Source organism: Argiope bruennichi, chromosome 8, assembly GCF_947563725.1.
Source record: "Argiope bruennichi chromosome 8, qqArgBrue1.1, whole genome shotgun sequence".
NCBI classification, from domain to species: domain Eukaryota; kingdom Metazoa; phylum Arthropoda; class Arachnida; order Araneae; family Araneidae; genus Argiope; species Argiope bruennichi.
In genome coordinates, this window is record NC_079158.1 from 111,310,310 (window position 1) to 111,334,742 (window position 24,433).

Here is a 24,433-nt window from a genome sequence, read left to right on the forward strand (position 1 = left end):
TATCAATACCCAAAGTCTATTAAAAATTTTGAAGCACCTGAAATTATATAGATTTTGCCGCAAAAAGTCATTGAAAGAAAAAATGAAAAAGAAATTTTTTTTAATGCATTTTTCGATAATATAGTCGCAATATTGAATGCAGAATCTGAAGATTTTAGGTAGTCATTTATTTAATAAATTACATATTGAATTTATTTAATAAATTTAGATGAGCTCTTTTAGCATAGCTGTAAATCTACCATATCATATATATTTATTTTTTATGGTCATTTGAAGTCGGTAACATTTCTTTAGAGTAATAATTGCAGCTTGTAAATTAGATAGCAAAATAAATAATAATAAATAAATAAAAATTTAATGTTATATAAACTTAATTCATAGTTGTAGAATTTACTTATTCCAGCGATTTATAAAGAATTAACATAGTTTAGCTACAGCAAAATAAATCTTAGAATGCATATTGCACAAGAGTGTCCATAGAAAAGAGTGTTTTATTAAATTTAATCGAAACATTAAATAGATTTTAGTCGGAGAATTCTCACAGTGAAATAATTAAAATAAATTTACCAATTCCGTACCAAGAAAGTTACAATTAGTTGAAAAATTTACAAATAATTTTAGAACTATTATTCATTGAATTCTGAATTAGGAAAAACCAATCTGTCGCCCTATTCACGTATGATATAAAAGTATATTTCCCTAATAACTCCACTTGCAGATAATCAAAATACTCGATGAAAACAATTTTTTCTCCTAACCTATGATAACATCTTAGCTGAAAGATAAAGATTAGTCGGCAAAAATGTGACGCCTTATTCACTTGTCAGCTTATTGATTATTCTGCTAAATATAGTGCAAATTATATGAATAAACAACATTTAAATCAGATGTTTAAAAATTTGTGGACTTAACAGTGTCGGCATCCATCGCATTGAATTCTTAGACGACCGATCAAAAAGTTTTGGCAAAATGCGATATCTTATTCACCTATCCCTTTATCTATTATATTGCAAGACACAGTACAAATTATGAACTGAATGAATGATATTTCAATCAGTCTAAAAATCTGCGATTTGAATGTCTAAACATATGCCGATTTCCATAGCATTCAGTTCATAAGCGGCCGTCCAGAAATTGTCGGCAAAATGCGATATCTTTATTCACCTTGTCGGATAGGCTGCCAAAAGTAATGCAAATTATTAGCTTGATGAACGATATTTCAATTAAAAGCCTAAAAGGCTGCGGATTTAACTTCTTCGAAATCCATCGCATTGCGTTCATTGTCGGCCGATCAAAAATTGTCCACAAAATGCGGAATCTTATTGACCTGCCACCCTATCGATTATTTTGCCAAATATAGCGAAATTTACTTGGATATTTCGACTGTTTACAACATATTAACTTTAAGGTAGTTTTTAAATTATTATATTCGAGAATATGCAGCTCTCCACAACCATACTGAATTTTGCCAAAGAAATTTTCAATCCCTCGCCGACAGGAGGCAATTGCCCTCTATTTAAACTATTTTAAAGGTGTCTTTTCAATGATACCAAATTTGTTTGAATGAATGCTTTTTCTCTTTAGTTTGTAAATCGATTTTTATTGCAATGAAATTCAAAACAATACTTTGGCATTGCAATAGAAATCAATTCAAAATCGTTGAGTCATTAAACATGTTAACGACGATATATATATATATATTGCTTTAGTTTAAACTTAAAAATTTTAAAGCACTTCTCTTTAATAACTTTCTTAATTTTCGAACTTTAAACTTAATTTTAATAACTTTCCTGATTTTTGAGACTATGCTATATACGGTCTCACACCGGCTTAAAAATATATATTTTTTTAAAAAAATGTATCAACTGATATTTTTTAATTTTCCTTCTAACTACGTCTTTTTAACCTCGTGAAAGCTTTTTTCCTTTATTTATAAAAACTAGTATTTGTTAAAGTTTTTTCATTTTTTTTGTGTAAAATATATAGTTATATCTTCTTTTTTATAGCCAAAGTAAGTATTTTTTTTTCCATACAGCTTAAAAAGTAAGTTATTAAATTGTCAAAATTTGAAGGATATAAAAAGTTTTTTACTTAACTTCAGAAGAAACAATAGATAATTTTTTATAGTCTGATTATTTTTAAATTCTGTTTTTCCTTTCAGTTAAAAAAATTTAATCTAAAAAAATACAGATGGAACAATGGATTGCACTATTATCAATTTCGTGGCAGTTGTGTCAATCTTATGATAGTACCTATCCTGGAATGTTTTTTTTATAAGGCAGCACTCTAAAAAAACAGTTGGAACAATGAATTGTTCCATTATCAATTTCGTGGCAGTTTTGCCAATCTCATGATGGTACCTATCCTGGAATGTTTTAGCTTTATAAGGCCACAAATAAAATATTCTGATTGCTAAATATTGTAAATTATACAGAAGGAAAATTTAGGCACTTTTCTATTTTGCCAGCGCAGGTGATTAAGTCCAGCCCCGCCATGTCAAATCTTATTTGTTGTTGCATATATTAAAATCAAATATAATATTTTTGGTCTTGCTACGCTTCTAAATCAATGTTGACATTTTCAGAAATGATGCATCCATCCAAATCAACACGAATTTTTAAGAAATATTGAAAAAGGTCAGATTTTTATTGTTATGAAAGTTGACTTAATATTTTTGGTAATGATAGTCTTTTCATTTACATGTTTTTGACAAAACAAGACAGCACCTGTTATATAATAGAAGACATTGTACTTCTGCAGTGTAGCAGAAATAAATAATAAAATTTAAAAAAATACACATTTAAAATTAATTTTTAAGATGTTTCAATAAAAACCATGGATTATTATAAAACAAAAACCATCCTAAGATTCAGGCTTATATTGCTTGCATATAAAACAATGCTTAATCCCCCCCCCTATGATGCTTAATGTTTGCAGCAGTTTCTGCCGATGAACCCTGTTAAAAATTTGAATCAGATATTTATTATAGTTTTCATACTTTAGTGTATGCTACAAAAATGATTTTTTTTTAAAGTCTACAGCTTTAAAATTTACAAATTAAATAAAACAACAAGAAAATGATGGTTCATATGAACATTTTAATTAAAAGTAAATCAAGGTGCTTCCAAGTTTCAAAATTTTTATATTCATTAAACATGCAAGATTGCATCAATCAGCATTACTTCATTAAATATAAAGTGTTTCTCTCTCCATATGTAACAAAAAAAAAAAAAAAAAAAATTCATACACACACATATATAATAGAAGTTTCCAGACCAGCCAAAGTATTCTCATCTTCTGAATTAATCAGTTCTTAAAAGTAATGGATTCTTTCATAAAATAACCCATTATGTCGGTTCAAAATTAGATAGATGTAAATTTAGTCACATATCTACCATTCGACTTTCTACATATGCACATAACACCATTCAAAGCATAAATCCATAGATTTAGATATAATTTACCAAATTTTTATCACTGCACAATTGTTATAGGTCATATCAAAGAGAATTTTTTTGTCTTTGTCACTTTTATGATTATGAGTTAATTTTTAAAACTTTTTTGAAGAAATAATTTATTTGAATTCATTTCATAATCTGTAATTACTTACAGTTCATTTCCTATGGCACAGGAATGTTACTATTATTAATTAAAAAAGTGTACAAATGTGCCATTAAAGTATGATGATATGTGGGGAAATTTCTCAGCTCAATAATATATGCATGTAATGCAATCCCAAGTACAAGTGTTAATATCATTCCTCCAAATCAATATAATGATGGAAAATTTGACAGAAAGAAATTTTATTCATTATGAATATTAGCATATTTAAAAACATAAGCTGTGATTTAAAACATCTATTATTTATTCCACTCTTTATATTTCCAGAGCATTTTTACATAATAAATTAGTTTTCAATGATTTATGCTTTCCTCTGGTTCATACCACTATTTTACTGGTCCCTTGAAAACTGCATAAGTAGGATAATATAGCATATTCTTTTTAATTAGTAATATTACTTTCTAATTAGTGTTACTACTTTCTACTTAGTATTTATAAATATTATTTGAAATTTCTATTTAGTATAGAATCTTTATAAAATATGGAGACAAAGACAACTACTTTTCTAAAATAGTTAAAATTAGTATTGCTAATATAATTAAGTGATGGTAGACAGCCACTATAAGAATATACAAAATTGTTACAATTTTTTAAACATCAGCTTTGAAAAAAAAATTACCCTGGAAATCATTCTTTAATAAATAAATGACAACTAAAGTGTAAATGGTTTGTTGTTTCTGTTTAAAGGAAGAATTAAAAGTAAAATATTGTATTGCAAATATTAATAAATATTTCTAGTCTGTATAGGTTTATTTTCTAAGCTCAACAATTTTTATTCAAAAAAAAGTATAAACATAATTTTAATCTCAATATGTACATATTAAATGAAATGAAAATAAATAATTAAAAGCTATAAAAATAAGGCAATGCATTTAAGAACACTTCCACACACATATTGCTTTGTTCCCAGCTAAAAACATGTACATTAAATGTTTTGCATCATGGGATATTTGGAATCCAAAGGCTTCTCCCACAACAACATGCCAGGAAGCACCATATTTCTGGTCCAAGGTTTCTTTAATAAGGCGAGCAACTTTCTGAAAAGAATAATATATGTTTTGGCTAAAATAAACACCCTACATTTTTTTTATTTAATCTTCACAATGTAATAAAGTAGCTAATATGTATCATACATATAAGAAAAAAATCAATTTAATTTTATTAGAACTTTATGTTTCCTATTCCTGCTGGTGTAGCATGGAAGTTTGGAGGGGGGGAGGGTACCAGCTCAGGTATCATCCGATTATGAGGTCGTTCCAAAAATAGCCCTAGTGTTATTTTAAAATGAGATGTTAATATAACTACACTAAACCAAACTCATGTTTTCTGCTTACTCTTTTATAACTTTTAATTTAAATATTTACTGAAAAATAAAATATATATGCAAAAAAATTATTTTAGCTGTTATAGGTCAAATTTGAATTAAAAAAAATATTTAAAGTTAATTTATTTAAAATATTTTTCTAATTTCTTTCATAAAATTTGAAAATCTTTTCCTCTCCAAGAATTTAAAAAGAAATTTCTGCTTAAATTCCCTTTTATATGGACTTAACTGTTGTTCCATATACATAAATAATTTGTTAACATATATCAATATAAATAAAAGCAAATTCATTAATAGTTTTCAAACTGCCAAACTGCATAAAAATCCAAAAAGCAGAATAGATTTTTTTTTCAAACTCTGCTCTTAAATTACATGAAACAAGGAAAGTTTTAGTAAAGTGTAACAATTCATTAAATATTTCCTTTTTTATTAATTAAAAATTGTATTTCCACATGTAGAAAAGATATTTTATTTGTAGTATTTTTTCTAAATAAAAATTTTACAGACATTTTATATTCACTTTGCTTGTTTATTTTTGTTGCCATTCAAAGGGTTTAACTAAATTTTGTATCATTCTTTAAAAATTATTAATTTGCCCTCAAAGTTTTTTTTATTTGAATGTATGGTGTAATATTCAACTTTTTAAGGAACTGAGAAATTCCAAAATTATTCAATGTAAGTTTAAATATTGTAACTCTCATTTAAACAAAAAATATTATTTCAGACTATTACAGGATTCTGAGAATTAAAATATTTTATATTTAACTAATTTTTGCATTAAAATATATATATGTGTGTGTATAATAAAGCTTATTTCATCCACCAACATAAAAAAGGTAGTGAAGCTATCCAATACTATTTAAGAAGTGGGGGGGGGTCCCTTTATTTAATATATTACAGGGGTTTTCAACAAAGAGATCATAAAGACCATTTCAGAGAAATTTAAATTAAATATATAAAAGTTCTGGAAATTGATAAAGTTCTGGAAAGAATATCAGAAAAAATACAAAAATCAGAATCAGCAATAATTATTGCAGGCGACTTTGTCTAGTTATAAATGTACTTTTAATCAAAAAAATTCATTGGAAAAATGTTTATTAATAAATTATATTTAAATAAAAAAGCAATCAAAAATTTTTAAAAAATATATGTATGTATACTTAGAATCATATGTAACATAATTTTGCATTTGGATGGCAAAAAAAATATTTTTGGAATTAACTTCAATTTATTTTTTCATGGAACGCCATGCTTCAAACATAGGAAGAACAAATGAAATATGTCTATTTACAACTGAATACAAAAGTAAAGTGTTTGGAATTTTTCTCTAAGGGTGTTTACTAAGAGATTCTGATAAGGATTTCTTTTATATGTTAGGTATCTTAAAAAACTGCTGTAAGTGTTAGGAATTTTTATCTCTTCATGGTGAAGTGATGATCAAATTTTTAGCATGCATAAGAAATAATTATATAAAAAATTAGGAATTGGATCATGAAAGAAGAGAAATGTTTAGAATAAAATAACATGGGCTAATTTAAGGTAAAAAAATAGAAAATCTATTAGGATATAAATTAAATTAAGAGATATCATCACACATGCACACACAAATGGGGTCACACATAATTTCTTTCAGTTAAAAAATATTTTGAATACATTTTTTAAATTTTTTTATGGTACATTCCTTGTTAGATATACTTTAATATCTGTAAAAAAATTATAGCAACTTCAGTATCTTCTAGTTTTTTTTCTATATAATCTGAATAATATTCTTAAACACTATTTTTGAAAAGAGGACTATATATATATGCTATATATATATTTGAAGTACAATTATGAAATAAGTTTAAACTACAATGAAAAATTCTTTAAATAACAATTCACGCTACTGACCTCATGGTCTGTAGAATACTTTTCATATGAAGAGACACAAAGGTCCATTGTATCAGTTTTCATTTCTTCTGTCATATCAGATTCCTGAAGTATCAATAACTTTTCATAAAATAGAAAGATAGATTTTGCCAAATGAAAATATACATACATATATATCATTATATAATATGCAGCATATCTACAAATTTATATAAATAAAACAAAAATTATTTGTATTTATAAAAATTAACATTTTCTTCAAACTTTTTCTTATATATAATATGAAAGAATATAAAGAAGCTTTCATGACAATTAATTAAACAGTTAATATTTTATTAATAAGAGTTATTAAAATTTTTTCATTCTGCTAGTGTTAGGAATATATATAACTAAAATTACACTGAGTCAAATACATATATAAATTCATTGTTTTTTAAAAAATAATTTATGAAGATTTTATTAATGACATGACATTAATAAAAGTTTTCATATTTATTACAATAAGTAATCAATTACATAAAAAAAAAAATCCTTCCGAAAAAGTCAAGTTAGTAACAGCTAAAATTTGATTATGTTCACCAATGATATGTTGTTAACCTAAAATTTATAATAGCATGCAGTTAGGCTAAATATTCAGCAATGACATGTAATTAATACAAAATAATCTAATTTGTTTTGTTCATTATTTAATTACACACTTTTACGCATTTTATCTAAATGCATTTCTTAAATCAAATTCAAAGGTATGGAAATAACTTTCTTTGAAAGTTAATATCTTAATTTAAATATGTTTAATCAAAAATTTCTTTCAAAAATAATGGGAAAATGCAATATGATTTGAACTCATAATCATTAATAATAATCATAATCATTGATATGTCAAATATAGTAGAAGAAAATAGAACTTTGTATCGCAAAATAAAAAAAAATATATATATATTATTTAATTTCTGAAAATATATTAAATAATATTTAATTCCTAAATATTATTAAATAATTAATTAACTAATATTTAACTTTTAAAAACATATTAAATAACATATTGAAACTATCAAATGGAACTGATTTGCAATTTCTAGATAGAAATTTCTAAGTTTAAATATAATGTTTGATACAAATAAAAAATTTCTAAATCTCATCTCTTACTATGAAAAGGCCAACTTATTTATAATTTTATAGGACAACTTATTTATTTACTTATATATAAAGAAATGAAAAAGGTATATAATCACAAGGATGGTTGAAATATAGAAAATTAATAATAGATACATATAGAAAAAAAAAAAAGAATAAGAAAATAAAAACTGGTATGTCATTCACGAAATCAGTCACTTGTTATCAAAGGAATTTCAAATTCCACAATTACTACCTGACTATCTACTAATTATCGTTGGCTTAATTAGCTATCATTAACTAGGTTTTCATATTTTATAAATGAAAACTTTTCATTTCCATTATTTAATATATAAAAATTTGCTTTATTTTTGGCACCTTTTTCTTCTTCACTTGCACAACAGTCCCGGATAACCCTTGCCTTCTTGAAAATTCTATTTCATGCAGTTCTGTTATGTTTAAGATTTAGTTTGAGCATTTAACATTATAAAACTTTAACCATCTTTTGGTTGTCAACTTTATTTGGTTATTTCCTCATTTCAATTTAAGTATGGGAAGGCTAAAAAGGTTGTTCAAAACTAATGTTTTGACCATTGAAATAAAAGAAAGTATACATTTATACTATGGTTGTTAACAAATGAAAACTAATTTATAAGAAACTAAATATATAATAATTTTATTCAAAATATAATATAATAATTTAAAACATAATATTAATCACAAATTTAAACAACCACAATTAACTACATACTGAGTTTATAACGAGACATTTAGTTGTCATAAAGATGCTTTGTAAGCAAACTTTATATTCTGTTCAAAACTTTTTTGAACTAGAAGCCATGCTTACTTTTAATAATGGATAGTTGAAAATGACTTTGCGATTATTAATGTCTTTATCCTTCAGAACTGAAGTCATAATTTTTTCCAATTGTGGAAACTAAAAATGAAATTTTAAAGCAAGAGTTATTGTATAAAAATTGATATGTATAAGAAAAAAAAATGATGACTACTTTATGATATATAAATATAAAGCAGCAATGTATGCTATACAACTTTCAAAACATTTACTTTGCTCTTAAAAATGCAAATATATATATAATAAATATGAAAATCTAGCAAAATTTCATTTTTAAAGCACAATTTTTAACAGAAATAGTCATAATTAATTATAAAGATATAGCTATATAATTATGACAATTCTTATTAAATATAAAGATATACCTATAATTAGATATGCCTGTAATTCCTTTATACTCATATGCTTGAAAGATTTACAAGCATCCAAAATATGAAAAAAATGACATACATACAAGTATAATTCAGAGAAAGATCAATTTATTTCAAAAGAAGAAGAAAATTAGGAGATGAACTTATGATAATGTGTATTTAAATATTTTACTATCAAGTTAGTTTTAAAATATTTTATATCATTTTAAATTTACATGCTTTTCAATGTGTGCAACAGTCTAATTAATAGAAAAGAAGGATTGTGATGTCCTTAATTCACACAAGACTACAAAACAATGTAAAAAGAAACTGTCTAGTAGAAAAAGGACTTTCTTAAAAATTAATATTATTGCATTCATTATTGGCTAACATAATTCTAAGTTTACACTTTATTTTACTAAATCAAAATGTTTAAATTTTTTTTATTTCATTTAACTTATAATCTGATATCAGATATAAAATGAAAAAATATTCCAATGAAAATCGCCACTCATATTTTGTACAGCATATATATCAGGATATAAGGTAAAACGGTTATGTCTATTTGTCACATTCGGATATCAGCTAAAAACTTTCAGATTTTAAAAAAAATGTATCAATAGAAAAAATATATTTAATATTTCAGAAATATAATTTAAATATACAGTTGACATAAACAAACACAAATTTACCGATCTTGAAGAAAATGTGTAATGTTAAAATAATGTATTCCAAAGAAATTAAAATTTACATAACACCACATAAATATTTAACATTTTAGAGAAAATGTGTATTCGAAAATTTCAATTTCGATACAGCAATAAAAAATAAAATTTTCTTTTCGGCTAAAAAGTTCAAAACATTTTTAATGTTTACAAACTTTAGAAAAACTATACTGTTGCCATTCATTAACGATAAACTTTATAAAAATATTGATTTAACATTTGAAAACGGATTTTAAATATTATTAAATACTAATTTAACAAAATTTTTATCAATAATAATTTCAAATCATCAAAAGGACTTTAACTTTTCGCTCCTAATGATTTTTAAACAATTTTTTTATAATTTTCAGAATTTAGAATAATCTAGAATCGTCATCGAATGAACCGAAAATATCTCGACCTTTCCAGATTTCAAATGACGGTAGATTGGTTCTTGTTTCGTCATACCGAGGTTGTATATATAAGAGGCTTACGAAGTAGCCGGGAGTTACAAGTTTAAACAACGAGATTTGAGTGACAGTCAGTGTAGAAAGTGAGTTTATATATTTACATCGTAGATATGTCTTTCCGAATTGTTAAAGCGTTGCCGCTATGCCGAACAGTTGGAAAATTTTCTATCTGCCGCATTTCACCAGTGAGAAATTATTGGCGGCGCAATGCTTTCTCCGAGTTGTCATCTGCTATACAGGCTATGGAAAATAGAATGCGAGATATGGACCGCGAGATGAGCCGTTTTCTCGAGGATTTCCAGCGAACGAGTCCTGTAAAATTGCCGAATATCCTCTCTCCTTTGGAATGGTCACGCACTCGTGAAATTCCCGTTATTGCCAAAGACGGCGATGGACGTGTGTTTAAAGTAGAACTTGATATGCAGGGAATGGAACCTGAAGACATCAATGTTACTTTGAAAGATCAAGAACTGAGCATCACGGCAAAGAAAGAAGAGAAAAGGTCGGACGGTTCGCGGTTTGTGAGAGAAAGTAAATACCACTATACCTTGCCCAAAGAAGTGAATCCTGAAGCTATAAGATCTTCCTTAATCGATGGTGTACTTACTATTGAAGCTCCTTTGCCTGCCTTAGAGTCGAAAGAAATTCCTATCAAGATTGAGGGTTCAAGTAATAGTAACAATTCTGAATCCAAAAAAGATTAATTTCATGGACATTTTTTCTACAGTTGAACTGTAAAACCATTTTACTTTCAAGGTAAAAGATGTAGGTTCATATTCATCTTGTCATTTGTTTCATTATAGTTTTGTATTAATATTTTTGAATTTAATAAAGCTGTTTTTGACTATATATGTGTCTTGATATTCTAACTTTAAGATGTATGCACATTTGCTTTTTAAAAATCACATAAAACCTTAAGTTCTTAAATTTTGTTTAAATGCCTTTTTTATGATGGCATAAATTTTATTGTTTTTGCTAAGGAGTTTATAGTTTTTGTAAGCGTTGATAAATTTTTCAAAGAAAATATTTAATTCCACTAACATGATAGAAAATAGAAATGAATTCCTATTTTAAGTGTATAAAGAATCTATTTTAGCTTTTTATTCAAATTTATAATAAATAAATTAAAGCTAAAAAAAGTAAAAGGTGTCGACTAGTAATAAAACTAATAGAATATAATTAAAATTTATCATATAAAAATGCATTTTAAATTAGTATATTTATCAAGATTTACTGGGGTTACTTGTAGACGTAACAATGACCAAAGAGCAGCAAGAAAAATTTTTGGCAATTCATATTGGCAGCATGCAATTATTGATCAAATTATGAACTATTTATGCACTTGAGTGTATTTTTATAATTTAGCAAAATTCTTTCAGGTCATTATTAAAAACAATAAGTACTTTTACTAAAAGTAAAACATTATACTTGATACATCAAAAGAGTCTAACTAAATTTTGCTTATAATTGGTTTGGATTTACCCAGACAGTCAAAATGAATAATGCATGAAAAAGATATTACACAAAATAAAACTTTGAGAAGGAAAAAGTTATTGTAATTATTCACAAATATTATATAAGTTATGATTATTATTTAAATCAACACATAAATCACTCTTGTTAAGTCTTAATTTGAATTTAACATTATGAAATGTTTGCCTGATTTTAATATTTTTAATTTTTTTAAATCAATATTTTAAAGAACGTGGAGAGCATAGCTCTGAAATAAAAAAAAAAAAAAAAAAAAAAAAAAGTAGATAAAAGCTAAAAATAGAATTTGAAAATCTGTAATAAATTTTTCTCTCTCTCCTAAGGAAGAATTATTATATTATACTACACCAAAACTTAAATGTAAAAATGAAAATTGATGGTAAAATAATTACATAAACAGAGGATTAAATATGATAAACTTCAATTATTATTATACTTTTGATTAATTAATTATTAATCTCGTGGGATGGAAATATAAACGCTTTAATATTTCAAGTATGAATAATACTTTAACACACTGTTTGTTGTTAATTTAAAGCATTATTTTCTTATTAAAAAATCAAAAATCTTCACAAGGCTGAAAGTTATAAAAAAAAATGGAATCTTTTATTCAGAATCAAAGAATACACTTCATGTAATGAGTTTGATTTTTACAAAAATGCTGATATAAATTTATGAATATGCGATTCTTTTTTATTCCTGAGAATCTGGTTTGAAACGTTTTGCTGGTGGATCTTTTGAGTTTCCTTTTATGAGCCATGCTGTTAGTCCTGTACTTTTTTTTGTTTCCACTTCTCTAAAAAATTTCACTCATATTAAATAAGATTATATATATATATATCCTCTTAATATAAATCAGTTCAATTCTATGGTATTCAGATATTATACTTTACTGAATGACTAATGCTTCCATTTGTTTAGTACAAAGTGACAGAAATATATGATGCAATTTTTAACATATATTGCCAAATTGGAAAATATTTTTTTCCCTTCTTTTTATTATATCATTCATATTATATAAATTCTAAATGAAATTATCTGAAGATAAAATTGTTTCTAGAATTTCAGGATAAAATAAGTAAGAATTTAGGCTAATCAATGTATTTTTATAATTACATCATACAATTTCCGAACTATTCTACTGGACATATTAACTAATAATATTTCATAAAAACTTTGAAACATTACAAGAAGATTATAATGAAATTAAAACTGCATAAATATAGAGATAATACTATGACATATTTCAACTAGTTAAATTTTGTGCCATGAATAATGTAATATTTTTGATAATTATATTTAAAACAGGTATTCACTTTATCAAAAAAATCCTTGTTTTTAATACTTTATACATAGCTATGCAAAATATATTTTATAATAATAAAATGCAAAAATAATTGCAGTTTACGCAAAAAGATATTTCAGTTACTTTTTTGAAAAATTTCTGTCAATCATATGACTTATTTCATTAAACTTGCTTTTCAAGCAAGTTGTAGATAATTTTATTTAAAACTATTTTCATGATGTTGATTTAAACATAGGGTATGTGTAACAAATATGTTTTTAAGCTCTACAATGCCATGATTCTATTAGGATAGTCTTCTATATGCAATGAATAGAATAGCATTTAATATAATATGAACATGACTTAATTTCTGTCACAATTTAATGCATAAAAATATATCCTTCGTGGTATTATAAGGATTCTGCTTTGCATAAAAAAATTGATTGAAAGTAAACTCAACCAAAATTCCTGATGAACCAGCTGGTAGCCAAAATGGTTAGTTAAATATAAAAATAATTGCCTTATACAATGATAATAATTATTAATTAGATTCACTTTTAATAATAAAATTAGAGTCACTATTGTTTGATATTGTTTTTTTACACAAGTACAGTATATTATTTTACAGACAACTTTTATAGTTAGTGGTGTTTGATACTAAGCTGATGAAATTATGCATCTAATGAAATTTTATGTAATTGTCTTAAACTTAAAGAAAATTTTACTGTCAATTTAAATTAAATAATTTAAAATTTATATGCAACAGCTGTAAAAATCCTTACTTATATGGTTTAATGCATTCAATAGTATTATTCCTTGAATTGCCAACAACAGTGGATACTGGATGCATATGTAAATCTTCTATTGGTTTTAGAATAGAAATGGCCTATAGAAGGGAGGAAAAAAAGAACGATTTTTATTTTACCAAACAGATATATATCAAAATGATCTTGAATATGTCAAATCATTAATAATCAGAATAGCTTGTATTGCCCATAGTTTGAACTTTCCTTAGATCACAAGCTGCTTATTATTAGGAGAATTTAAATAGGGTTGCTATTCAAATAAATAAATAACAAAAAACTTATATTTTTCCTATATGTATAAAAAGTATGTGAGAAAACAAGCAAGTAGAACTCGTGCTAATTATAATAGAATAACAATAATATTCTGTTTTTATCAGTGGGAAAAAGCAAAGGCAAATAAACAAGAATCAATTATTATCTGAAATAATAGTATATTATATGAATATTTATATTTATATGCATAAATAAAACCAATCTCTTTTTATTATTACCTACGTTTTGCAAATCAAATCCACATGTTAAGCTGGGAGCCAAAAAATATATTGATCATTTCTTCATACTCTCTAAAGTAATACAAAGTTATAGACTCAGATGAAATAGAACATAAAATAACATTCTTGACACCATGATACAGAGTATTTAATGATTATTTAGCAAAAAATACATTACAAGGCTTTTTTGTTTTCCAGTTCATATATTTGGACATCAATTTTTTCAACTTCTACAGGTTTTTTCAATCGTCAATTTCATTCCCTCCCTTCTTTTGCGATGATATAATTTGTAAAGCTGTTTGCATTTCCAGCATTCTCTTACTTTTCATTTAATTTTTTTCTGCTTTCCTAAAGCTTTATAATGCCTCATATACACTAATTTTGCATACTGTAGTAAATCTCTTAGGACCGGAATATTTAAAACAATTCCATAGAAGTTTATGGCATTATACACAGTTTTTTACAAATTAAAGAATCTTCAGAGTTTGAACAAGCATACCCTTGTTGATACTAAATTTACTTTCCACAACTGCATTGCCATGTGACAACACAAGAATTATTTTATCAACTTCTTAAAAATCAGAAAATTCTTTGGACTATAAATATTAGAATAGAAATGAACTAAATGAATCTCTTCATTAAATGAAGCAAGCCATTCTTCAATTTTTTAAAGAAGATTTTTAATTAGTCATTGTTTTAAACATGCAGTGGAAATTTGTACTTTGGAATAAAGTAATTGAGCAAATCAACCATTTATTTTTTACCTAATATTGCATTGCTTTTCAAGAAATGTGTATTTAAACAAGATGCACCATTTAAAATAAAATTTTTGGACATTCATTCAAATATATCTTAATGTAGAATTCGCCAGAAATATAAAATACTGCTAAAAAGTATATGGTTTTCAGTTCCATTAGCTACAGTAATAATTAAGTATTTATCATCATTTCAATCCCCATGTTGGTATTTTTTTTCTGCCTTGGAAATTTCATCGATCTATGCAAAAGAAAGTGTCTGAGCTTCTGTACTTTAATAGATACAAATAGTATTGTTTAATTTTAGAGCTATGGTAACAATCTTCTATTCTAGCACTGTTTAAAGAGATGGCTTTTTTTTTTGACGAGAAAAATTGAAAATTTTCTACTCCCTGTACATTTCTAGTTTTTAAGAAAAATTTCAAATTCTCTGTGTTTTCCTTAATAAAAAAAACAGTTTTTAGTTCTTTAATTCTGACTGAGTATGGTTAAAAAGAAGGTATTCTTAATATAGCTTTTAATGGAATATTTTATAATGACATGTTTAAATTTAGTTTGCAAAAGTGAAGTATTTAAAAAAATAATAGTAATTTTTATTTAGGAGAAGAGCTTATATAGGTGAGTACAACATCAAGTTTTCTTTATTTAAAATGCCTACAGAAAAAAAGATAAATAATAATAATAATAAAGTAAAATTTATGGTATAGAAATGTAAAATATAAAAATCAATAACAGACTTAAATAACTTATAAAATCAATAATAGACGAATACTGAGATATATTATTAAAAAATATCTATATAAGCATTTCTCTATATGGCTCAACCTTTCCTCCTAAAAGACCCTCATCTTGCAATTTAGCTATGGATTTGGCAACATCTACGACAAATGAAATATTGTCTGATAATTCTTTCTAAATACAAACAATGTGATTTAGTTAGGAGCTCATTTTTCAATTAGACAAATATGAAACTTTGCCATATTGAACAAAAGAAAAAGAATTCAACATACAAAAGAATGAATTGATAAATTCAAAGATTTTCAGAAAGAAGAACTGATTGTAAAAGCTCAATGTGTTTGTATAATTGTGTTTGTGAAGAGGAAATGCAAATATGAATGTAACAATTCATAAGATAGTTAGCTCAATATATAATTTATATTTTGAATTTAGATTATATTAATATTTTAGAATATATATAAATTATTAAGAGAATTTTCAGATACATTGCCTTTTTGATTATTTACATAAATAGAGGCATTTTGTTTATCTAAAAAATATGCATTTATCAGGCTTTTAACACTTACCTATTTTTCTTATTTTTGCAAATATCTTCACCACATATAAAAAATTTCCTTTTTAAGAGTTAAACATTTTTATATCATGTTTTTTATATTTTATAATATTTGCGGTGAATGCATCAAAAGGAAATAGTTAAAAAATTTTTATTAATCCATAAAATGATTTCTCTCTGTATAATAATTTTAATAACATGTTTAATAAGATTAATAAATTCTTTATGAGCATATTTAAATAATTTGTTTATAGGGTTCTCTTCTTACAGATAATAACCCTCATTAACTATTTTTTATAACATTTTCATAATTTTTTTGTTTTATTTGATTGTTAAATTTGTCTTCCAAATGCTTGCAAGTTTAAGAAAAAGATCTTTTCAAATGTCAACAAATTCTATTCTATCGATTTAAATTAAAGCATGAGTAAAAAATCAATTAAATTCAACCATAATTGTTTTTTTACTAAAAACAATCATGCTAGGATACACAGAGTCCACATGGTGGTGAGTGGAGCTATCAGGTTTCAGTAACAAACATGAGGAGATTGCTATACTATACTCCAAAGGTTTGATGAACAGGGAGAAAAATCCATATTATAACCAGATTTATAAAGCCCAACCAACCCAAATTATCTATTTATACGGTTTGGTGAAAAGGGAACAGAACCCATATTACAACCAGATTTATAAATTATTTAATAATAAATCTTTCATCACCATGTGTTAAAAGAAAAATGGTCAATGTTAAAAGAAAAAAATCACCATTCCTTTTATTTGTTACTAGCCGCCTTTGGCGATCAGCTGGTTCGCCAATCTCAATGCTCGTTAAAATTTTAATAAATATTTTATGCAACTTCTATTTTAATAGCTTCTTCATCAAAATATTTTAAAGCTTCAAATTTTGATAATCTTATAATTCATTCATATTATAAAGGCCTGCAGCCATAACGTAATATGTATCTCTCTAATTTTCTGTTAGCTCCCGTAAAATTTATGCTTTAAATTAAAGTGGAAAAATGGTTAAATTGCAATTAATATACGAACATTTTTTACTGAAATGAAGCATTTTTTTTAAATATGAGTACTGAAAACAGAGTCGCTGAGTATTTAAACCTTATGGGCACTAAATTTATGTAAAGATTTTTCTACAAAATTTTCTCAAGAAGTTTTCTACAAAATTTTCTCAGATTCATTATGAACAGATCAATTAATTAACAATGTTTAGTTTTAAATGCATGAAACTCTAAGAAAATAAACAGAATAATTTGAAATAATCAGTCAGAAACATGTTAAGCCTTCAAAACCAAGTCTGTATCCATTTAAAATAGAGTTATCAACAATCAGAACAGTAATGCGCATGCATGAATTTTCTCCAATTATGGTAACACAAATGAATAAATTTTCTATGCCAGTTGAGGTAATGCTACGTAGATTAGAAATTTTTAATTTTGTTTATTCTGTTATATTTTAATTCAAAAGTACTTCAGAATGATTCTGAAAGATCGATTAATTAACAATGTTTATTTTTAAAGGCATCAAACACTAAGAAAATAAATAGAATCGTTTGAAATAATCTGCCGAAAATATGTTAAGTCTATTGTAGTTAGCGTGAGAAAGAAACTGAAATCTTACTTATTTGGCGGTGGGGAAATGAAAAGATTTTTGGCAGGAAAGTTAATTTTTAATTAAAAATTCAAAAAAGGGACCAAAGATGCACATTCCCAACCTCTAAGATATGCATGTGCCAAATTTGGTAGCTGTAGTCGAACGATCTGGCCTGTAGAATGCCAATACACAGACATATTGAGCTTTATATAAGTATAGATGGTTATCTCAATTCAGTCAGCAGGTTCATTCAGTATCAAACCCTTTAAAACACAGAACTAGCAAATTACTGTTCATACTGCACTTCATAAAGAGAAATTTTCCTTTTTTAAACTTATATGTGCTGGTTGTTAAAAATCTTTAGCTCTTTTTTGTCTATTTTTTGAAATATCAAGAGTTTCAAAACATGCTTGAGTTTTAATTTTAAAAATTGATAAGGGATGGGTCTTGGAACTAAATTCTAGAAAAGTAATCTTAAATATTTAATAAATTTTATCTACAGCAATTGCTTCAGGAAAAAAAATTCTACTTCTCAAAATAAACATAAGTTTAACATACATCTGGACTCCTGCCTTTGTAACAAATCTAAAGATCTGAAAATTAACAGATATTTATAAATAATGTAATCAAATGGTTAATGGTATTTTAAATTAAAAGTTGTTGTATAATTGTAATAAGTGGTAATTAAAATTTGAAGACAGAACAAAAATGAAAATAAATCAAAATTAAAGCTGCAAAAGGCAGGATATTAATAATAATAAAAACATTTACCTCCTTAGTTGGTACCCTGTTAGTATCTAACCACATGGAAACTTCATCTGTCCCATTCAAAATAGCCTATATATTCAAATAAAATGTTAATAAACATTTTCCTTCTTTTAAGATAACAGAATAAATATGCTAATTTTTATACAATTGAGTCATGAACAGGATTAGAATGCTAAATGATTAAAGTATTAAGTCAATAAATATACTACTTTCTAAGCAGAAAAAGAAACTGATACTGATGAATATGTTTGTTTTCTATGAATTATATTTTGTTTAGTTTAGGAAATACTAATTAAATGTCAACAAAGAAACAATTTTTTTAAATAAAATGCAACATCAAAAATTAGATTATATTTATTTCATTAAAATGTTTATCCCAACTTAAGAACATCAATAAAAAAAAAAAGCAATTTCCAAATCTATTTCCAGTTAGCAAATATGAAAATATACATTATGATGTATATTTTAACTAAAATTATATTTCTATATTTACTAATTTTTTAAAAATTTGATTTTTAACCATTGAATTTTAGAAATGTGGGATAAATTTTCCATCATATAAAAATTCTATTTCTATAAAAACATTAGCAAAAAGCATGAGCAATGAATTAAATCTTATTACATAGTTAAAATGAATAAATAAATGAAGCACAGTACTTAAAATCCTGAAGAAAGTTTTACCTAATTTTGATATATTTTATCAGAAAATTACCTAATTTTATCAAAGTTTTATTTATTAAGCATTTCTAAAACTAATTATATTTCAAGCTATAATGGATTAAAAATTTTACCGGCATTCTGGAATGCACAAATGACATAGTTTTGGAAGAATCCAAAGTTATTATGGAATAAGAGTAGTATGTTTCTTTCTGTAAAAAAAAAAAAAAAAAAGTTTATACGCATTATTATATATTATTAGTTATGCAAAAATAAATAAATAAATAAAAGAAATGTGATAATAATAAAAAGGATAAACAATAGTAAAAATATTTTTAATATCTGAAACCAATGCAAGTAATGATATTTCCATTAAACTGTAACAAAAATAATGAAACTACCAGAGCTACGTAAGAAATATTATGACACTAATACAAATATCTTATCAGTGATGACAGAAATTAAATTACTATAAAAACAAACATCAAAAATAAAGGAAAATTCTCTAGTCAAAAAGAAAAACAATTAACCCTTTATATACATTATTTTCAATCAATTTTCTAATTTTATTTTTGTATCATTAATCAAGTTTTGTTGTAGAATAAATCAAGGAAAGAGGGGGGAAAATGAAAATAAGTTAATTTAATTGATAATTAAAGATTTTTAATTTCTGCCTTTAGCTAGCACCTACTGCTGATGGTCAGAGCCATACTTTTCATGTTCTTTTAAATACCATCAAAGAAAATAATTATATTGAGAAGATATTGCTATGATTTAAAGGGTGCTTTTAAGTACCATCAGCATATAACAGGTTAAAAGAGCATATGATATACATTGAAATGTTTGATATTTGGAATATATTAAGCTAATATAATTACTTTATATACAAACATTTTTTTAAAATCTTATCAAGCAATTAATAATATAAATAGATAATAAATCTGGAATCATGTATGTAAAAAAAATGCATACCATATGGTTCAACAACAACAAAAGTTTAGTAAATATTGTATTTCTCGACAATTTCAAAGATAATCTTATTTTTCTCTTATTCTTATTTGAATGATAATTCTATTTTTAGATAATTATTTGATCATTTACACTAACAGAGGACATCTGATAAAGAAACAAGACAAAGCAACTATGAGTAAGCTCAATATTATTTTTGTTAAGTGTCAAAGTATTAACCCATCAGCACACACATGGGGTCTTTTTGAACCCATCATTTCTCTTTTGTTTAGACATTCAAGGAATTTATAAAAGTTTATACTTATTACTTCCTATACCTTCTGGGGAAGCTAGAAGAAGATTAGAACAACAGAAAACAATTTTTTACAAGAGATTTGGGGTCAAAATGACTACTGTGTGAGTGCTAATGTTTCAGTTTCTTATAATATTATAGTTATGACAGTGAGAAGCACAGATTCAGAGACCTTTATTCAAATCTTCCTATTGATAGACAAAATGATGATAGCTCAGACTTATGATATTTTCATGAAATTTTGGAAAGTGATCATGATACAGAACAAAACACAGATTTATGAATATTCTAGAAAATCTGACTGAATCCTTTCCTGCTTGTGAAAACAGTGTCAAATCCTTATATAAAATGCAATATTTTATTATATAATAAATTGTCTTGAAATTTATTATAACAATTCATTTTATTCTCAATGATAAACGTATTTTTTGAGTATGTATATATGTACATATAAAGTTGTATGTTTAAGCATCTTTTTTCCAAAAAGTTCAGTTTTGGTTTTTCTCATTAAAAATTGCATTTCCATGCAAATAAGAACACATTTACATGGAAAAACATTTATGTACTTTGACAATATTTTATTTTTATACAAACAGTTAATAAGATAAGGAGTAAATGAATGACAATTTAGGCTCAAATTGATGTGCTAGTGTTTAAAAAAAATGGATGCATAAGCTGAAAGGTTAAAGTGAATTATAGTGTGCCCCCTGCAGCGCCAATAATGCCAAGTCACCAATAAAGATGGCGGACAAAATAAACAAATACGTCCGCAGAACAGTTACCATTTCCCGCCATAATTAGGACTTTTTACTGATAAGTATTGTTTTTTTTACATACTGCCCAGTGCCTTCTACAGATACCGGGCATCTGTAGAAGGCACCGGGCAGAATTTTTTAACTTAAAAAAACATCCTATGGCTTTGCTAGCAGCAGGAGCGGGAACCTAGTAGCTTTGCTAGCACATTGAACATAAGGACTGTGTGGATAACAAAAGCAGTACATAACCAAAAGAAAAGAAAGAATTAGAAAGAAGCAATCGGAACATTCTCCATACAAAATTTCAAACAAATATTCTTTTCCCAACTTCATAAAAAAATATATTCCACTCACCCTTCATCCATTTTGCCGGTTCGATATCAAACCATTCTCAATACAAAATTTCAAACAAGCATCCCTTCCTAACTTCATCAACTCGTAAAATATATATATATATACATATTTAACTCACCCTTCAACCATTCTACAGGTTCGTAATATCCCGGCATAACAAATTATGAAGGGAACCAACCGTTAGAACACCAAAAGAATTACAAGAACTGTGAAGAATTCCATTGTATCTGTCTTTTAAAGTGAGAACGAGAGGATTTTTTAAAGCGCATACTGACAAATAAAATTGCAAAAGAATAAATATTTTCTGTTCGTATTCACATTAAAAAAGAAAAGAAGAAGAAGAAAATAACTTTTAATTATAAGCTTAACTTTCTTTATTTAATAAACTTTTAATTATAATAAAGAACAAAATTAAAATCTTTAATCGATATTTTTTAATACTTTTAATTTAACATTTTTCATACTATAGTTACAACTACAAGTAGTTTATGTACAACTGAATCATTGCAAAAAGTAATAAAAAAAACAGGATTAAGGTTGCTAAAAGAGCATTCTGATGGGTTGCAATATTGGCGACAAACTCGGGGGCACACTATTCTTCACTTTATCCAAGGTTAAATTATAACTTTGGATGAAATGGACAAATTTTTATGAGAGACACATAAATGATTGAGGTAGGTTTCCCGATTTAATAATTGTAAAATATGAAAAGAAAAATAACAATAATAAAAACTCTAATAAGTATCAACAAAGAATAAATGTTACACACAAAAAACAAAGAACCTCATGAAACATAGAGGCATTAAATTTTATTAATTACTTGAGGGCTTTTCCACACATCAAACAAGCCAGCCATTGTAAGGAGATGGGGACCTTTCCATTCTTCTTTAGTTAACAACTCTTCTTTATTTCGAGTGAATACTTCTGGTCCCTCTTCTTGAGGAAAATAGATGAAATAAGGCTGCTTCTTTTTGTTGCCGACTTCTTTCCATTCATAAAATCTGTGTTATAGTGTAACATAAATTTAAAATAAACAAAATATATATATAACAAACTGAAATAAAATATATTTAATGAACTTAATGCAGTAATAAGTATTAAAAAGTAATATAGAATATTAATATGTAAAAGAAAAAATATAAAAATCTTAATATTAAAAATAAAAATTGCATTAAAAAGAAATCCAAAATCACATGTGTCTTAATTATTCTAATTAGATAAGTCCACCTAGCCATAGTACACTTTACTATCATAATAAAAATAAATACATAACATGTTCATGCAAATATATAAGTTTTGCATGAACATACAGAAGTTTTTTTACCATAAATATAAATTTTCTGATACAAACCCATATCGATTTTGCAGACATCTGGTATGAATTCAATATCGATTCAAATTGGCAAGTTTATGAAATACTAAAAACCTTGAATCATATGTTACGGCATACTATAGTTCTAAAGTATCAAGATGACATTTGATATTCTCAAACAAATTAAATTTATTACACAGTTTCATATCATGAATTACTTACTTTGTTAGTCAGGTTGGGTTTTAAATACACATGATAAGAACATTAACAAATGCAGTGAAAACAACTAAATTTACCTATTATGTATAAACTGACAACGGGAATAAAAAAACAATTAATGTGAAGTTCAAAATTTCATATTAAAAATATTCATCAAATTAATATGATTAATTTAAAACTAAAACTTCCATACTATTGGAAAATAATATTGTGAAAAAGAAGATTTTCCTGGTAAAAATATACTAAATAAAATCATACCCATCAGCCAGAACAATACACCGCCTATTAGCTGCAACAGCTCCTCTGAAAGTAGGTTTATCCAAAATACCTTCATGTCGGCAATTGTTGGTTTTCAAGAAACATTCTTTAATACTTCCTTTATACCAGGAAGGAATAAGTCCCCATCGCATTAAAGTAAGTGCATGGTCATCAATTTTATCTTCAGAAGCAAAAGTGGCTCCATTCACTATAACTGGACTAAAGATGGACAATTATTATTAACACAGAAGAATAAGCCAATTGACAGAAATGTTTTCAAAAAAGGTAAGGAAGAAGAAAATGGACCTGCAAACGTGAAGGAAAATAAGAAATATTATTTACCCTATCTGAGTAGGAGAAAAGTTATAACTAGGTTTATAGTTCTGCCAATCATACTTTTGGATCCATTGCAATTCATCTTTATTTTTCGAATACTGACGAGTAGCTCGCTTTATTTCACACTGATCAAGAGTGCTGTTCAATAAATATGTTTTAGAAGGTAGAATTCGAAACACATCAAAAATTAAATGAAAACAAAACACTATAATAAATAATAGTTTACCAAGCTGTTCGACCGCACATGTCTTAGCTTCCAAAATCTTTCGAAATAGAAAATTTAGTAATAAAGTGGATAGTTCATCGTAAATTAAACAATTAAAATATTCTAAAAGAACTGCATTTACAAATACCCGCGTCTTCGTCTATTACGCAACATTAAAAAAAAAGAGCAGACGATATTAGTAAAAATGTGATTGCCAGGTATAGGATCAGCACAGCTTTTTAAAAATCAGATAAATAACTGATAGAATTTCTCTAAT

The 24,433-nt window shown here is 25.7% G+C and overlaps 3 protein-coding genes across 5 annotated transcripts; 1 reads left to right on the forward strand and 2 right to left on the reverse strand.

The window, feature by feature from the left end:
• Positions 1-4,369: 4,369 nt before the first annotated feature.
• On the reverse strand, positions 4,370-10,017 carry LOC129981945 (dynein axonemal light chain 4-like). 3 transcript variants are annotated; one of them, XM_056093012.1, is made up of 4 exons: positions 9,826-10,017; positions 8,775-8,864; positions 6,836-6,919; positions 4,370-4,658 (listed from the first exon to the last, which is right to left on the reverse strand). In XM_056093012.1, exons 2-4 carry the CDS (start codon positions 8,841-8,843, stop codon positions 4,494-4,496), a joined length of 318 nt encoding a protein of 105 aa, XP_055948987.1. In that variant the 5' UTR covers positions 8,844-8,864; positions 9,826-10,017; the 3' UTR covers positions 4,370-4,493. The 3 variants fall into 3 exon arrangements, with proteins under 3 accessions (XP_055948987.1, XP_055948985.1, XP_055948986.1); XM_056093010.1 differs by having other exon boundaries at positions 6,836-6,934; XM_056093011.1 differs by lacking the exon at positions 9,826-10,017 and adding an exon at positions 9,149-9,166 and having other exon boundaries at positions 6,836-6,934.
• Positions 10,018-10,267: 250 nt separating this feature from the next.
• LOC129981946 (protein lethal(2)essential for life-like) lies at positions 10,268-11,154 on the forward strand. Its single transcript, XM_056093013.1, has one exon. The coding sequence runs from the start codon at positions 10,418-10,420 to the stop codon at positions 11,009-11,011; it is 594 nt and encodes a 197-aa protein (XP_055948988.1). The 5' UTR covers positions 10,268-10,417; the 3' UTR covers positions 11,012-11,154.
• Positions 11,155-12,382: 1,228 nt separating this feature from the next.
• LOC129981377 (abasic site processing protein HMCES-like) lies at positions 12,383-24,353 on the reverse strand. The gene is made up of 8 exons (XM_056092203.1): positions 24,178-24,353; positions 23,958-24,089; positions 23,616-23,834; positions 22,647-22,827; positions 19,591-19,668; positions 18,803-18,868; positions 13,866-13,969; positions 12,383-12,594 (listed from the first exon to the last, which is right to left on the reverse strand). Exons 1-8 carry the CDS (start codon positions 24,195-24,197, stop codon positions 12,492-12,494), a joined length of 903 nt encoding a protein of 300 aa, XP_055948178.1. The 5' UTR covers positions 24,198-24,353; the 3' UTR covers positions 12,383-12,491.
• Positions 24,354-24,433: the final 80 nt, after the last annotated feature.